The 17,803-nt window shown below is 42.5% G+C and overlaps 1 protein-coding gene across 1 annotated transcript; it reads right to left on the bottom strand.

The window, feature by feature from the left end:
* Nucleotides 1-6,789: 6,789 nt before the first annotated feature.
* parvab (parvin, alpha b) lies at nt 6,790-17,086 on the bottom strand. The gene is made up of 13 exons (XM_083690957.1): nt 16,804-17,086; nt 13,982-14,071; nt 13,804-13,874; nt 13,548-13,650; nt 13,125-13,265; nt 11,939-12,054; nt 11,696-11,754; nt 10,463-10,482; nt 10,304-10,365; nt 10,119-10,187; nt 9,815-9,916; nt 9,468-9,540; nt 6,790-8,561 (listed from the first exon to the last, which is right to left on the bottom strand). Exons 1-13 carry the CDS (start codon nt 16,937-16,939, stop codon nt 8,485-8,487), a joined length of 1,119 nt encoding a protein of 372 aa, XP_083547083.1. The 5' UTR covers nt 16,940-17,086; the 3' UTR covers nt 6,790-8,484.
* Between the last annotated feature and the right edge of the window lie 717 nt (nt 17,087-17,803).

Raw genomic sequence — 17,803 nt, forward strand, 5'->3', positions numbered from 1 at the left:
CCCTGTCAAAGACCTACGAAAAGCCTACAGCACAACCCGTTTAGACTACATGTCTGTTCGTGTCTGTGCAAGCCATCCATTAGGAGCCTGTGTTTTGACACCAATTCTTTTAAACAGAAGGTGAATGGAGATCTATGAAGATGAACGACTGGCCTTTTGAAGACATCCATCAACACTTGGAACACCTGTCTGTGCAGGTTAAGCAGAGAGAGGGAGAGGGAGAGGGTGGGAGGGAGGGAGGGAGAAAGAAAGAGAGAGGGAGAGAGGGAGAGAGGGAGGGAGAAGGCAATAGGCTACACAGAATATGTGCTTGTTCTTGAACCACAGATAGCATCAAACACAGATTGCCTTTCAACAACATCCTCATTTGCAGTTTCGATTCCAATGAATCGAGGTTCACTTCCATGTTTCTCAATATCAAGCCCTCTCCGTGGCATCAGTGCCTGGCTGTTGCCTCCACGTTGTACCTCCCAAGCTGCGATCTAAACCACCGGCTGCATGTCTGCTGCTTTCCAAGGGCTCCCTTATCTTATCAGCTTCTCTCTTCTCTTGGGTGGTGTCTGTTCCCTCAATACCAAACTATTAACCATCAAAAGGCAGTCTTATCTATGCAAATGCAGCTAAAGGCCCTGGAGGATCTGGGAGCAAAGCCCTGCCTTCATCTCTCGCTCTCTCTCCCTCTCTCTCTCTCTCTCTCTCTCTCTCTCTATCTCTCTATGGAGCTGAGCACAGCATCATGTGACACCGGGCCAACACCTGAGTACAGCCTCAGCGGTGATTCATTCACAACCACAGGGTCATCTGTCCACACTGTTTCACAAGGTTTCTTGTTAAACATTAGCCCCGCCGTATCCAGGAAGCCCACCGACGGATCCGACGGGATAATGGCAAACTGTAAAACGGTTCATAGCCTTACATCAGAGTTCGCTCTCTTCGGGCCTTATCGGGCCGATGACTCGCCCCGGCTAGATTGCATCCAGGAAATGTAGGCATATGAAAATGTTTCAGTGTCTGTGAGCCCAGGTGGGAATGTCGTTTAGGAGGGTATAATATGGAAGAGCCAAATGACTCGAGCTGAATTGTGTTTAGATAATATGTGAATTCCTGCTGCTGCTCAGTGCACAGTGTGTACTGCTACTCTACAGTTTGTATGAGTAAACATGCGATATATAATATGAATACAAAAATATATGGTTCAACAATACATATTCTTACATACAACATTGATATCACATGTCATTATGAGTGGTGTCTGACAGTTATGTTAACCTCTTTATTCCTCAGTATACAGTAGTATACAGTAGTATACTGCAATATGACAGCAGTCGTTGGTCATCCATATGCATGAAAACATCACGTCTGCAGTTCTCATGCCCAGACCAATCATCGAATCTGTGTGCATCTTTCTTTCCAAAGCGGCTCTGCATGTGGTGAGGGGGAAGACACAGGACAGCACTGTTGAACTGTTTACCCCAAAACAGACATCTCAGGTTTCTGCCCCCCCACACACACACACACTCCCCCCACCCCCTCCCACTCCCATTCACACACAGCCTTCAAACTCTTTTATGACTGGGTGTGAGCACAGTGTAGGGCAATAGGGGTGGGGGCTGGGATAGGGGAAGACAGGAACCTCTCAACCCAGCAGCGGGGTGTTTGGGAGGGGACTATTATTGGGAATATTGGGACGATTCACAAATGCCAAAGATACACCAACTCTATCTATTGGCATTTGACTACTGTACCACCATCATGGTCTTATATAAACTTGCCAGAAGCATGTATTATCAAAACGCAAATGATTCATGATTGTTTACATGCATGGTATCTTATTTATCGACATAAACAAATAACACAAATACTGAACTCTTTGATATAACACACATCTGATTCAGTGTTTATTAAATAGCTATAAACCCATATCTGGGTTGAAAGTGGGCCACCCGCCATAGCATTAGCCCACCACAGAGGCATCCAAGAGAGAGAGCTGTGGCAGGCTGCAGGCAGCCCTCCTGCCTGGCCCATGGGCAGATAAGGCCCCACAGGTCTGGCGAGGCAGGGCTTTGAACTGGAGCCTGCTGGCCCCTTTGCTCCAGGGGAGGCCTGCGGTGTAGGAGGTGGCTGGAGGTTAGGGAGGGATGACAGGAGGGGGCGGGGGTGGAGGAGGTGAATCAGCCTGGTTTAGTTCACTTCAACGCTGCCCTGCTGCCCTCCTGCCCTCCTGCCCTCCTGCCCTGTGACCTCTCCTGATCAGATTGCCCTGTGAGGCCAGGTGCAGACTATCACTGGTCCTCTGGTCTGACTGCTCAGCCAGCCACACTGATTGGCTTTATTGGGAGATAAGAGAAGGGGTCGGAGAGGACCACTCTCTCACTGTGACGGAAAGAAGAAAACACTTTACTTCTGTCTTACTGCAGAGTAGAGAAATCCTTGTGAGGTTTCATTTTGGCCAATATGATTTCGTTGTTTATTCATTTGAAATAATTACTTCACTAAAGTAAAAGTCAGTTGTTGAAATACGAATGAAATACCACCACAAGCCCTATAAGCACATTTTAATGGTCCAGTGGAATGCTTTCTTATTTATGTATTTTACTATAGAAGAAAAAAATGCTTCCATGGAATACACATGTTTATTTTACATTGTTGCCTGTCATAATTACATCCATTTTTCTCCATGTACTGGAGTTTTAATGAGGAACTACACCATTCAAGTGCATCATGCAAACAAACCAAAGATGTAAATATGCGCCATCTTGTGGTCACTTTAAAACAGTTCTGAGCGTGGAGAAGAACATTCAGAATGCAACCAGGTCATGGTAGACTAAACCTCAGTCAAGGACGAATACAAAATTGCTAATGCATTCTCCCTTTCTCCCAAAGCCCACTTCATATGAGGCACTTGAAATCCTATAAATTGACTCCTCTCCACTTTCCGTGACCCATCATACTATGTATTGGACAGTGCCAGACAATGAAAACCTGTGCATTTCATGAATGAAGAACAAATTAAATTGAAATGATCTGGGTGAAATATTGTGTCATGTGCCATGACACAAAAACATGTTATTTGAGGGCAAACTTGAATCGCAAAATACTCCGGAGGTAAAGTCGAACGGCAGGCCGAATTACAGAGTGAATAACAGGCAACAACAGGGCCCATCCACAATGAGGGGCAATTTTAGTCCTTGCACATTCTTTCTCTTTCTCTGTCTGTCTGTATGTCACTTGCAGTCTGCCCATCAGCCCATTCCCCCCCCCCCCCTCTCTCTCTCTCTCTCTCTCACTCTACCTCTCCCTCTATGTCTGGGTGCACACACACACTTAGCCAGTGAGCGCTAGTCTCCAGGCAACAGCTGAGGTTTTGATGTCTAAATGTTTGTGCTCTAAATGTATCTTTAATTCAATTCCGTAATGCAGTGTTTGAAGATATGGATCAATGGCTGCAGCCTTTGATGGTCATCCTGGTACTCAGAGGCATGTCATTGTATCAATCCTCCACTACAGAGGAAGACACAAAGAGACTTATCACATGATGGCCATGATGTAGATCCTCCTCTCATTGTTGTCTCATTGCAGAGGACTGTTTTCTACAGTACTGTATGTTTATTTATTTATGTATTTATTTATTTGTCATGGACCATGTGCCACATGTCATTGCACCAGACTTACTAGATAGCACATTTTTCCAGGAGACAACATAATAGAAACATACAAATGTACACATACACAACAATACGCAATATAACAATAATATTACTGATTATCAGTTTAAAATGTACCTTGGTCCTACAGTATCTGACATCTTAAGAGTCAGATGTAATCAGAATGTCTGACTAATTGGCAATACATTGATGCTTAGTTGCCAATCATGTTGAGATGTGGAGCATGTTCCCTTTTTCAAAACAATTCCTTACATACTAAGAGACCATTGTGGTGGCAGGTGTGTGTCAGCTTCATTCTCAGAAAACAAGAGCAAACTAGACAGTACAGTATGGAGTGTATACAGTATACAGTATGCAGTACAGTACTGTACAGTATGTACAGTACACTCACTTAACACTTTATTAGGAACACCTGTACACCTTCTCATTGTGGAGGTGGTGTAATGGTGTGGGGAATGTTTTCTTGGCACACTTTGGGCCCGTTAATACCAATCAATCATTGCTTGAATGCCACAGCCTATTTGAGTATTATTGCTGACCATGTGCATGGCCACAATTTACCCATCTTCTATTAGCTACTTCCAGCATGATAATGCACCATGTCACAAAGCAAAAGCCATCTCAAACTGGTTTCATGAACATGACAATGAGTTCAGTGTTCTTCAGTGGCATCCTAGTCACCGGATCTGAATCCAATAGAACACCTTTAGGATGTGGTAGAACGGGAAATTCACAGCTTGAAGGTGCACCTGAAAAATCTGCAGGAATTGTCAATCATGCAGTCATGTCATCATGGACCAGAATCTCAAAGGAATGTTTAAAACATCTTGTGGAATCAATGCCACGAAGAACTGAAGCTGTTTTGAGAGCAAAGGGAGGTCTTACCCAGTATTAGTATAGTGTTCCTAATAACGTGCACATGAGTGTACATTAACTGATCATATCTCATTGCAATGATATTCTCAAACAGTTCTGCTATGAATGACACCCTTATAGAAATACAGTAGAGTAGTTCATTTGTTCACTGTTTTGTATGTTTACGTGACACAGGAGTCTGGTGTCGAGGACAATGATCAGCTGTAGGTAGGTAGATACTATCCTGTAGAGTAGGTTCCTCGGGTTTATTCAGAATGTGCTCTCTTACACAGCAATGCATGTACAAACAGATAGGGAAGAAAAATCTGAAACTGAGCAAGAGTTTCCATCCGCAAACTTCACTGTCTATTCAGCAGAAGGTACTGCCAATGAAACACGGCCATTAGACAGAGATTATAGGCATAACCGGGTTTTAAAATGTGATTAAAACCAGATGCGAGGGCAGATTGTATCTAAGGGCCGTGGGTTTCACCATATCACACAAAAGCATGTTTTTTTAGAACAGCGCTTCATGTCCTGCCATCTTTTCAAAAATCACTTGAGTACTGCATTGCCCATCTCCAACAGAATCTCTACCCTTTAGCAAAGACAAATGCGAGAAAACAGAAAGATGCGTCTCTAAAAGCCATGGTCATTGTTTCAGCAGATTCCTTGACCTTCTTTACTGTAATTACAGGGAGAGCAGCTAACTATAACCACACATAAATCTCTTATCCCCTCATTGTTGAGTTGTGTGTGAACTGAAGCATCATAAAAAGCAAACACCAGATTGCACATCATGAAACCCATTTCATTCTAAAGGAGTAGAATGAAGGAGAAAGAAAACTAAGACCTTGCGCACCAGACTGTATTCTACAGTACTTTCAAATGGCAGCTTTTCAAGGCCACTCTCAATCGAGATCCTCTGTCTCAGATTAGTATCTTTGGTATATAAATCAATAGATCTACAGATAAAGCGCCTAGCCTGTAATGAGTATCAGCCACTTATCAGTGGTATCAGTCACTCCCTGCCTTACCTTTTTCTTTTTTGTCTGTTTTAGTGTGTTTTTCGCCAAAGAGCAGCTGTTATGTGACCGTCTAGAGGCGAGAGATGTGGAGGATCATCATGGTGGTAAGTTGTGCATGGAGGCTTATTAGATGCGATGAATGGGGGAGGTAGAGGAGTGAAGGGAGGGTAATTACATGTAATGGCTGGAAACGCTCCTGTTCAAGACACCTTTACTTGATTATGGGTGGTCATCATTTCAGCTTTTCTGATAAAAACGCACAGAGAGCTCTTAGTGAGCCCTGGGCTGCTTCACTGATAATGGCATGGTCAGAAATGTGTGTTTCAGAACAATAGGATATTGAAAGGCATTGTTAGGCCTACAATCCTTCTCCTAAGTGTCCAAAGTCTAAGCAAGCACTACATTATTTCAAGTGCTATATTATTTCAGTCTGAACCTCGATACAAGGCAATAGTGGTATGTGTTAAGGAGCCCTTAAAAAGCAAAGAGGAGAAAACAGCATATCATTACCATGATACAGATATTCTATAATAGGACAGTTTCTAAGTAGAATCTCAGAAAATGGATCAAGAACACCAACAACAGAAAGATCAGAGATCTGAGGCTCTGACGAAAGATCTGAGGCTTTGACGAAGACTCCTTTCTCTCTCTCATCGCTGAGCTCCTTTAAGTCACTTGACATGACAAGCTAAAAGCCTCTTAACACATTTTAAGTGGCTGTAAATTGAAAAGGCCGTGTAGCAGTGAATTACAGTACAACTCTTATCAAATAAACAATTCAATTAACAGTGTACAGTAGCATGGCTCAGGGATGTCACAGACAGAAGCTCCTCTGAAAATTCTCCATTGTAACCTTGTCATGTATTGTGTGCTGTGCTTTACTGTATAGTTGTGAAAGATGTTACTTAACTGAAGAATGTGACCTTCTCATTCAGCACAAACCACTTAGTATAGTCATTCCATCATTGTGTTATTTGACAATGGTTGTTATTTGACAATGAAACATATAGGCTGTCACATTCACATTTGCATTTAGCAGACGCCTTTATCCAAAGCGACTTACAACAAATACATTTGTCTAAGTAAGTGAATCATCTATCCATCAGTCATCATAAGAAAAAGTCAACTATGTTAGGACCAGGGGCTATTGGCAGTCACAATGCTAGAAGAAGGAAGATTTTTTTATTATGAATTAATTTATTTACAGTAGAGAAACTTGTACAGTGGGGATGAAGAGGTCTTTAGGAGAGACAGTTAAGATGTAGCCTGAAGAGATGGGTTTTCAATCTACGGCGGAAGATAGGTAGTGACTTTGCAATCATGACAGCAGTGGGAAGCTCATTCCACCAGCGGGGCGCCAGGACAGTGAAAAGCCGTGACCGAGTAGCGCGGCTGCTGCATCCACGTAGAGGCAGTGGTGCCAGGCGGCCAGCCGAGGTGGAAGAGCAGAGTGATCGGGCAGGGGTTTGGGGGCTGACCATTGCTTGCAAGTAGGAAAGGGCTGTTCCCTTTGCCGCCCGGTAGGCGAGCACCAGGGTCTTGAATCTGTAAAAGCTGGGCAAATGAATCTGTGTTTAAAAAGTCCTGAATTCTGACAATTTATCTGTTTTGTTTTCCATTTATCACTATAAAAGTGATTTACATTTGCTCAGAGAGGAGGATGACAGAAATGATTTATGAGAGGAATACCACAAGTTTTCTAGAGCAAAAGCCCCATAATCAAATCTGGACATGGACCACAACAGTGAAAGAAATTATTACGACCTTCAAATTAAAGCGCACAAGGAAATCCATTTTAGTTCAACTCCCACACTGCATTCTTAGAATCCATCTATTGAATATAGTTTATGGTTTTTCATTCTCTGGCCTTGACGATAAAAAAAACCTTCTGACAATTTCAACTCTTGACTCTTATCTGGGTTGCCATTCTCATAAAATGTTTATTTGAATTCAGTGATAGAAAATACTAATATTCCAAGGTACAAGAGACAGATGGTTTGCAATGAAGTGTTTTAAGAATATTCAATGCAACACAAATATGTGTGTTTGCCAGCTAACACTGTACTGAAACATTTCTATAAACAAATCAAAAACTGCCAGGTCTTGGAAAAGTACAACATTAAGACTTATTGATAAATAGAAATACATTCTCTAAAATACTATCTTTGGTAAATACTGAGCAAAAACGCTGCTACACTGTTTATAATGCACAATGTATACAAATATAAAAAAAAACTAAATAGAGCATATCAAATTGAGATACAACTTCAGCATATACAAAGTTATAAAAAAGCATGTGGTCCCACTTATTCAAGCACACCAATCTGACATTTTGGGCCAATAACCAAGATTTAACATATTCTTTTGGATAATGAAAATAAATACATGATGAACGCATATTCAGCTTTATATACATTCAACTGAAACTAGGCCTATTGAAAAATGAATGTATTGTAGTGCATTAACAAGTAGCTGCTACGTCATTTCATGGCACAGCAGACATTACTTGGATTCTGTATCTAAAACCTAAAAAATGTATCAGTATTTCATATCCTTCATGATAGTTAAAAGTAGACTTCAAATGATGTAGGGCATGGGAAAGACATGGGTAAGTACAATTCAACTGGAACAAGGTTAGACAATAGGACACTCCAAACATTCGACCTTCAAATATTACGCATTCATCAGATTTGTAATTATTCTTCATATCAAATCATTTACAACATTCTGTGTGCGCGCGTGTGTGTGTGTGTGTGTGTGTGTGTGTGTGTGTGTGTGTGTGTGTGTGTGTGTGTGTGTGTGTGATTGTGTGCTGCCTCCAGCAGAAAGCTGATACAGGGGTAGATGCGTTGTGTGTGTCCTCACATTAAGTGTGAACAGGGCATTAGCGAAACCAACAGATACCGTAGCTGTAACTGAAAGGATGGTATCCTGCTTTACTCCACATTTCTGTACTTGGTGAAGAGGTTGTAGAGAACCCTCAAAGTAGACTTCAGGTCACAATTCACAATATCTGCAAAAAAGGGAAGACAAAAATAAGACTTATTCACAATGACGACAAAACCCCCACATTGAAAACGACCTCAGACCCAGCTGAGATCTACATTGCTGTATGATATCTTCTACACACATTACAACATTTGTTTGTATAGCACTTTTCTCAATACTCTCAGTAAGACATTTTACATCCATGGAGGAGACTTTGAATTGGAACCAGCCACTGTATACTTAACATGGCCTTTAAGACCTGCATTAACTCATTACACACAGGAAGGCAAAATTTAGCTCTTTCACCTGATACATCCACGCGATGAAAATGGTGCATGACAAAAACAGATGTTGTATAAAAGAGCGCCCCACGGTTACTGTACATGAATCTGTTATGATTATTACTGTCATATGTATTGTGGTCATTTAGTATGAAAACCACCTTTAAATCAAAGCTGGAGGGGGAACTCTCTAGCCCACTGTGAGACACCAGGAGCTTCTCACTGGTGCTTGACGCTACCATTAAAACTATTACAGGCCTCAGTTCAATTGACCCACATGGTAATACTCAGGGGATAAAAATAATCCCATACCATAGACACAATGTTCTCTCTCTCTCTCTCTCTCTCTCTCTCTCTCTCTCTCTCTCTCTCTCTCTCTCTCTCTCTCTATCTCTCTCTCTCTCTCGTTATGATGCACTGATATAACAGTGTTGAGTGAACACTACCCATCTGGAGCAGCATTGTACCTGACAGTGACAGCAGTGATCTAGGCTGAGATAACTATGTGGTTGCCAGATGGGAAAACCCTTGAGTAATTAATAGTGTTTACAGATGCATTCCCAGATTCGACTTGCAATATCACATTCTCTTCTCATTCTCTCAAAAGACAAGTAGGCACGTGTGTACCAGTCCTGTCATAAGACACTCACCCTCTGCTCTTGGTTTGGGTTTCTCCAGGCCCCCGTCCTGCATCAGCTCGAAGGAGAAGGCAACATTGTGCACCTGTACAGGGTGATCATATTCATGAGTGATGTATGCTCCTGAAGTCACCTCACTGTGTATCACTTAAACGGTTTGGAAATTGGTTGGATTTATTTGGTCCTCTGTGGCTCATTGGTAGAGCATGGCGCGAACAACGCTTAGGTTGTGGGTTTGATTCCCGTTGGGACCATATATACTGAAAAATGTCTGCACTCACTGCAATGTAAGTCGCTTTGGATAAAAGCGTCAGGTAAAGGCCATATATTATTACTATTATTATTATTTCAGAATGTACCTTTTGGTCGAAGTGTTCTGGAGTGAGGAAGAAATTGTAGAGAGGAACAAAGTAGCCCTCGAGGAGTCCCATCAGCAACACCAAGTACACACCATCTGCAAACTGGATCAGAGGTGAAAAAACAACCTCAATAGAAGAATAAGAACCTCAAAAGAAGAATCTCAGATAATATTATAATTTCAGAACACATCATATGAAGATGCTTTCGTATTTTATTCAACAAATGTAAATGTATATTCATTCCAGTTTGACAGGATAGCAACACATTTTAATGTGACAGTACAACGGGAAAATAGTCTCTTACCTGTGTCTCCAGTTCAGATACCTCAAGGTTCAGCTTGTTCAGGTGCTTATTCACAAAGGTGATCAGCGTCTGCAAGAAGGTGAGGACTTTCAGTAAAAAAGCATAATACACACAATGCAAAGACATAGCAATGCCCTCTGTTACTCTTATAATTGAAGTGGATAATCAGAGATTATGACACCTGCCTTTTTCACCACGTTCAGCTTGTCAGGAGCATGATCAAACAAGGTATCAAAGGCATCTCGCTCTGAAAGGAGGACACAAAGAGGCTTAACGATGATGATCATGAAAAAATGAACATGGCATGTTGAATCTTTGTTTAGAGGACAGTAAAGAATGCAAACCATGTCTTCCCGATAGAGCCCTGCAAGAGAGGAGAACAAAGTATTTCAGCAGTGGCATTGTACAGTGTAATCACACAGCCAAAGAGGAAGACATGACACCAGCCAGATAAGTTCAAATGAGAAGAACAAACTGAACAAAACAACCGAGGACTTTGTTTCAACTGGAGAATATTAATTGAATGCAGATGGTCTAATCAAGAGGGCCAGGCGGGAACACAAACAAAGAGATTTGGAGCGGAGGGGCCCGGGCGCTGCTCCTCTCCCAGGAGCGCTCTCTCTCCGATCAAACGCCTGGATGGATGGTGGCCTGCCTGGTGGACATGTGCCCGGGAGGCAGCACTACAGGGCGGGCCGGCAGACTCATCTTCATGCTCCAATCTTCCCACGGCGGAGGCAGAGAGAGAGAGAGAGGCATGCTTCAGCAGCTGCTGCCCCGTGCAGGACAACAGCCCAAAGGGGGGGGGGGGGGGGGGGTGTGGGGGGGTGCACACTCTTATCTGCAGAGCTGATTTGCACCCGTTGGACCACTATTAATCAGCTGCAGCCCCTCCATAAAGCAGGGGTGGGCTGGCAGGAGCAGACCCCCCCCCACCCCTCCCGGACCCTGCTCGCTTAATCTGCCCATCAGCATGGGGCTCCAACTCCCCATATCGGCCCCCCAAGGAGTTGGCGTGGCGGTCCGCTTTCGCAGCGAGACCGGGAGAAGCCGTTCAATTCCCTTCATCAGTCCCTGAATTGTTCCAACTGCCTCAATGCCCAGAGGACACATTTTGCCAAACATACTGTATATTTTAGAGGCATTATGTGTCATACAGTATAATCAGCTTGTTTAGACTGACCTTCAGAGGAATAATCGAGTACAGTACATGGTTGTTGTACCTTTCCAAGTGACATGATTCCTTCTGGGAATACAGTATGAAATGACTTACATGGTTTGTATTACATGGTTTCCCAACATACCCTAAATACTAACCCTACCTTCAGTCCCCTAAAGTACAACAGGCACGGAAGACAATTAGCATAACCTTTACTGCCAACTATTTAAGGCCTGCCTTCCTTCAACATTGGCCCTGGCTTTCCTGGCTGTCTTAGCCTTGTGTCTACATACAGTTCTCTGACATTTACTCTCCGTTCCCTGAGGGTATACAGCAACCTGGTGGAAGATAGGAGAAGTGAAGAGGTCTAGTTCCATCCTGACAGTTCAGGGGGATGAGCAGGACAGTAAAGACATACTCTGTGTTTCCCGTGATCTCCTCCTGAATCTGACGAGACTGGAGAATTCCCTCACGTTTCTGTGGGGATAAAGAACAGTCACAGTGAGTTAGGGAGCTTATTTTAGGTTCAACCTTCACATTGTTTTACATCTGGAATTGCCTATTTGCACATCTAGAATTGCCTATAATATTGCTACACATGCAGTGAATATGAAAAACAACAAGTCTTACGTCCTCCCAGTAAGAGTCAATGACTGAATACCTGTACAACCACAACTTGAATGGACACATGATCAGGAAGACGGATTGGGGCACGGAAGTGCTGGGACAGCGCCACCAACAGGTGGAGGATGGCCACGATGCTTTTAGCATGGACCGCTATGGGAGAAAGAAATATTAAAAATAAGGGATTCATATGAGAAGGAAATAAAGCAATAAAACAGACTTACAGAAGGTGTTAAAACTATCCACTGAGAATTTGTCACATCACAGAGCGACACACTGGTGCAACAGAGTGTTTTTGATAAGCAAGAATTCTCTTATGTCCATAATCAAGATAGGCGACTCTCAGCTTTGCCAGTGTAAAATTGAAGGTCAAACAAAGGTCAAACCCAAGACGATAAGCTTGGTGTCATTTTAGTGTGTGAATCACAGTTATCTGATATACTACTGCAAACAACGGCTTCTAGAAATATGGAATACTAAAATGCGTTTCAAAAATCATAATCCCACCAAAACCGTAGCAATCCCTATTTAGAGAACTGTGTGGGAGAATATGAAAGCAAAACAAAGGGATTAGCTGTCCTTTGATCACAGTCAAAAAACAATCCTATTGATTTCCTCAAGTGCTTTTTAGATAATCTATATTAAGGATTAAAGAACAGAGAGAATTCAACTGTCATTGAAGAGAATTCGAAGCAGACGATACACAATAACCATAAATAACAAAGTGAGGGGAAAAAAATTGCTTTATACTATCCTCCTAAAATAAACATAGAAAAACAAACGTTTGAAAAAGGAAATAAGCATGGTAAGGATTTTTGGACATGTATCTGAGTCCTGTAACCTCCCATCACTTGAGACAGAGATTATTATTATTATTATGGTTATAATGTCAGGTTCAGCAGGGTGCGGGGATTCATCCAAGCATGAACTTTCTCTGTGCTCTTTTTCACCAAACAAAGTGACCATACAAGCAGGATTGCAAAACAAATAAGAGAGCTGAGATTAAATGGATTACATTATATTTCATTAAATGGCTCACACACGATCAAACAATGTTCCCATGCTGCTAAGAAATATAGAAAATGTAGAATGGATCTATTACTGTCCATTACTGGCATAATCATCATTTTCATCAACACTTTCCTCCAAAAACATTAGCAAAGTAGAAGTAGAAGAAAGTAGTAGTAGAATAGAAGAAATCCCCTGCAGCTGAAGTTACTTACAGTCAATGGTCCATTTGATGTTCCTGGTCGACACCTTCAGAGTGTCGTTGATCTTCTCCAGCACCGTCTGAAGCTTCTGCTTCTGGGCGATCTCCGACTGGGTCACCTCCGCAACGTTCAGCCTCTCACCCTCCAGTTTCTCTGTAACACAACAGAAAGAACATAACATTAAATCCAGCTGGGATATAGTAGGTCAAATACCAGGGCTCAGTGTTTCAAAATGTTGAATCTGTATCAGAAGGATCCGAGGATCAGGATCAGATGGAGCTGGCTGATTTCCACCTATACGACTCAACATCTGATCCTGGATAGGGAAAAAGAACCTGGATCATTCTGATCTAGATTCAAAATTGTAGAAATACTGGACCCTGGGAATAATGTGATGCATTGTGATGTTCTTGGAGGAAAGCAAGGTGACAATACCAAAGAGTTTCTGAAGGACCTGTCCATCGTAGAGGTCCTCCGCCAGGTCTTTGACAATGATTCTCTCTCCCACCAGCACATCATTGATCCAGTCTATCAGCACCTGCATACATGAACATAGATGGAATTTACAGGGGACTTCTGCTTTAGCAGGCATATTACAAAATCACTTTTCAATACATTGATTGTAATATGTACTCGAGTTATTTCACAATAATAAAAAGGACATACACATTATAAATGCTCTCTTTCTCACCTTCATCAGTTCTTGTAGTTTGGGGTCATTCCTAGAGTTCGGGTCAACCATGGTGCGAACCTCATTCTCCTCTAGAACACACAGACACAGACACAGAGAACAATTTAGACCATCAAAGAAAGAGAGAGTGAATCTTACATGCTGCAGAAAGAGAGTGGTGAGCGTGGTGGGTCCTTACCCAGCATGGTGTCCTCAGGGTCCAGCTCAAAGGGAATGGGGCTCAGGGGCAGGTTGATGGCATTCATCCCTTCCTCCTGGAGCTCAGACACTGCAGAGGCAAAGACCTTTAGTAGCCTAACTCGACGTGAGGCAAACTAATTATTACACTTTGTACTGCGCCCTCACTGGGTTGATAGGCAGGGGAAATGGGTCCAGCAGAGAAAATCTAAAGGCAAGTCAAATAGCATCAGCTATGGACAATTTGGCCCCCTCCATCATCTCAGCAGTGAGGCTCTCACATGTACACAAATAGCCAAGAGAGAGGCGACGACTCCTACACTGCTACCTAGCACGGCGTGCCATGTGCTCCTCGCTCATTCCACCCAATTTAAGACACTTTTACCTCAGGTTCAACTGTGCTCTTCAAGCCAGACAGTCAGTATTGTGGCATATTGGTCTTACCAGGAGGAGTTGGCACACCCACGCACCATTTAATTATAAACGGGTACCCTTGGACACGTTTGGGTTCGCCAGGAGAGAGAGAGGGAAAGAGCTCAGAGCTTTGATCAATAAGATGAAGCGCTTCATTGTAGCCTGTGATAATACCCCATGGGGATATGCCAGAATGAACCAATCACACAATTACGGTAAAGAAGGGGATGGGAGAGACTGTGGGGCAAATCAAATAACTGGTCACGGTAACCTGCTGTGATAGCTCATCACCGTGGTGATACAGTATTTCATACATTTGCTCGAATTAAATACACAACGTCAATGAATAGAACTTTATCTTATTCATGAAATGTGGTTTCAAAAGGATATGAGCATCCAACAGGGGTTCTCATCAGCTCTAACAGGACAATACCGTGCCCTCGCTCTGCTCTGCTCTGCTCTGCTTCCAGTTGTTATGCATTTATGGATCTTGGGTCTCAATCTCACGCTGGCACCCGAGCGTCCTCGTTCTTTCCTGATCACTTACCCTGTCTGCCGGCCAGCATGCAGATGAGGGCACGGAGAGAGACTTCACACAGGTGACATGATAACCTGACCACTTCTCGTGGTCACGGCACCATCACTCCCTCTCAAGCGTTGCCCAGCTCCCTGTCCAGTCCACACACCACAGGTCACTATGGCAATGCTGCACACTCACAGCATGTGCACCTGAGAAAGGCCCGCGGAACAGAACACTCTTATGCTGCTAGGTGTTTTTCAGCTTCCCTCCGAGCTGAGGAAGTACTGCCCACCCCCCGAAGATGTCAACATCCTGTTAGTAATCAACACCAAAACCCCCATATGGTGAAGGCCTAACCCCACAGAAACAGAGATGCCTACTGCCTCCTTCCTCTCCACAGAAAGAGAACACACAAAAACACGAGAGGATCCAAAGTGGGAACCGATTTTTTCGAGATGCAATGATTGACTTTACTCTGATTTAATCGGAATGCTTCGCTAAATCACATAATTTGGATATTGTTAACTCTTTCTCTCTGTCTGTGTACCTGTCTGTTTCCCTTTCCGTCTGCCTGCCTGCCTGCCTGCCAGTCTGTCTGTCTGTTTGTCTGTCTGTCTCTCTATCTCGCTTCACATCTCTCTCTAAAATATGGGACAGTTTCCTCCCCTCTGCCGCTCACAGGAAAAAGGCACAAGATGGTTTACTGTAACAACACCCATAATTGAATATGCTGCTGCCACATGGCAGTGGAGAGGCCCTCTACGGAACGGACCCGTCCTGCAGGACCCTGCTCATCACAGCTGCTCGGTGCTGGGTGAATAGGGCTCAGCTGTAGGCCCACATAAACAAGCCCCTTTGAGGTCGGGTGGGCAGATTCGTTCCAATCATGATTGTACTGATAGGGCATGCCTGTCTGTCTCAGAAAATACTGCACCAATTGAATAAATAATAGTGGGCCAAGGGGCAATTATAATAAATGTAAGAAATATGTACAAGAAGAGTGCTTCGCATCATGATAATACCGCTGTGATAGATTGTGTTCATTTAGTAAATTAAAAAAACAAGGTTCACTCAGGTTCAAGTATGATTAAAGTAAATAAACCATGTAAGTAAATGAAACCATGAATCTCAAAATAAAATAAAAAATCCTAGAAACATCTTGAAAACCGTCTGTGGTCTCAGCTCAGTAAGTGGTTATGCTGGAAAGAGCATGAGTTGTCTTCCATTCCTTAGTGAGCACATCTGTGTTGGAATAGGAACAGTCCTGTGTCCATACATGGCAACAGCCTAGCTGTGATGTCAACAGAGGCAGCTTTCTCCTGCTGTGGTGTGGATCCAGAGTTCCACACCATTTTAAATGCTCATAACAACACCAACTATGTCAAGGGACGAAACTGTAGTCATATTCACAATGCTCATTCAAGATTGTTTTTACCGCCACCCCCCCCCCCCCCACCCCACCCCACTGTCATTATATATAATATAAATATATATAATCTTACAGTTATTTGTTAGATTTGTCATACTGTATGAATATTTACAAGAGGGCTAGTCACCAGTGAAGTTTTAAATGACGTCATCTAAAGTTATGAAAATAGACACATTGACACACCCTCTCCACGAAAAAAGTTACTTTGTCATAAATTACGTGGTTTTCTAAGATTTTCTAAGGTTTTTTAAGACCATTCTAAATGTAATAGTTGTAAAGTTAAGACGTCAATACTGTATACCTGTATTGTTTTGAATATTTTGCTTCAAATCATGTTTGGCTGGTTTAACATTCAGTTACTTGTCTTGACTTAAATCCACAGAAAATGTAATTTTGATGGATGTAGACATTTCGAGAACGTGCCTAGACAATATGAATCAACAACTTTTAGAAGACAAACCTTCTTTTGCCTTTTTTCTTCTTGCCAAAGTTCCTCCGAGTTTTCCGAGAAAAGAGTCATCTTTCTTTCTGGAGGGTGGTGATTTTGGAGTCGGTGATTTGGGAGAAGACGGTGATTTCTGTGGCGACGAAGCCATTTCTAGTCTATGACTAGGTTATTAGGCGACTGTAGTAGATTTGTAGAATTGAAACACAACTTTTCTGCTTGTCAAAGTTCACCGAATAGCCAACGGAAGCGGAATTCCAAGTATTTGCGCAGCCATCGACTTATCCCTGTTATTTGATTCCCGTCCTCGTCCTGTTCCCACCCATTCTCCTTGTGGGACATGGGAAATGTATCGCATAGGAAAGCTGTATTGGGTGTAGTGAGGAATAACGGTTCAGTCGGGAAGTTATTCCACGGTTTTGTCAAGCAGTATTTTGCCGATATGCAGTGAATTGTTTGGTTGATGTGATTTTCTAAGGATGCTATTGACAAATTAAAAGGCCAATCTGGGATTGGTATATCCATTTTTTGGACTTTTAAATGAGTGATATATAGCCATTTAGTCTTGAAGAATATAACTTGAGTTTAGTTCAACTGTCTCTTACCCTATCATAACTCAACATACAAGCTTGTTTTACTGCATTGTTCCTAAACAATGTCATTGTAAACAAAAATTGCTTCAAAACGTGGTAAAACTATCATTTTGATCTCATGGATTGTCAGTCCTTGCATCCATAGCTGTATGTGAAATTTAAAGTGGTTACATTTCTCCAGCCCCATCCCTCAGCTGTTTATCCAAAAAAGTGGTGGGGAGAACTCTTTGTTGTTGTTTGAATCCCAGATTGCCCCTTTAAGCATATCGAAAAAAAATCTGTTACAGCTCTTACAGCATGAACTATAATGTTTTATACTTATGTACTTATGTATACTGGTAATCATTATATTTGGATTGGCTATAGATATACAATATTCCTACAGCAGAAGGCAGAAGAATGTAACACCAGTCTCATCATGG

The sequence above is a fragment of the Argentina silus genome (genome assembly GCF_951799395.1).
Source record: "Argentina silus genome assembly, chromosome: 19".
In the NCBI taxonomy this organism is placed as follows: Eukaryota; Metazoa; Chordata; class Actinopteri; order Argentiniformes; family Argentinidae; genus Argentina; species Argentina silus.

Excerpts from the sequence above, each read along its gene's own strand:
- parvab (XM_083690957.1), bottom strand. The coding sequence starts at position 16,939 with ATGGCTTCGTCGCCACAGAAATCACCGTCTTCTCCCAAATCACCGACT. Across the intron at positions 13,875-13,981 it reads CCCTGAGGACACCATGCTGG|AGGAGAATGAGGTTCGCACC; the intron begins GTAAGGACCCAC and ends TGTGTGTTCTAG. Across the intron at positions 10,188-10,303 it reads AGCTGAACGTGGTGAAAAAG|ACGCTGATCACCTTTGTGAA; the intron begins GCAGGTGTCATA and ends ACCTTCTTGCAG.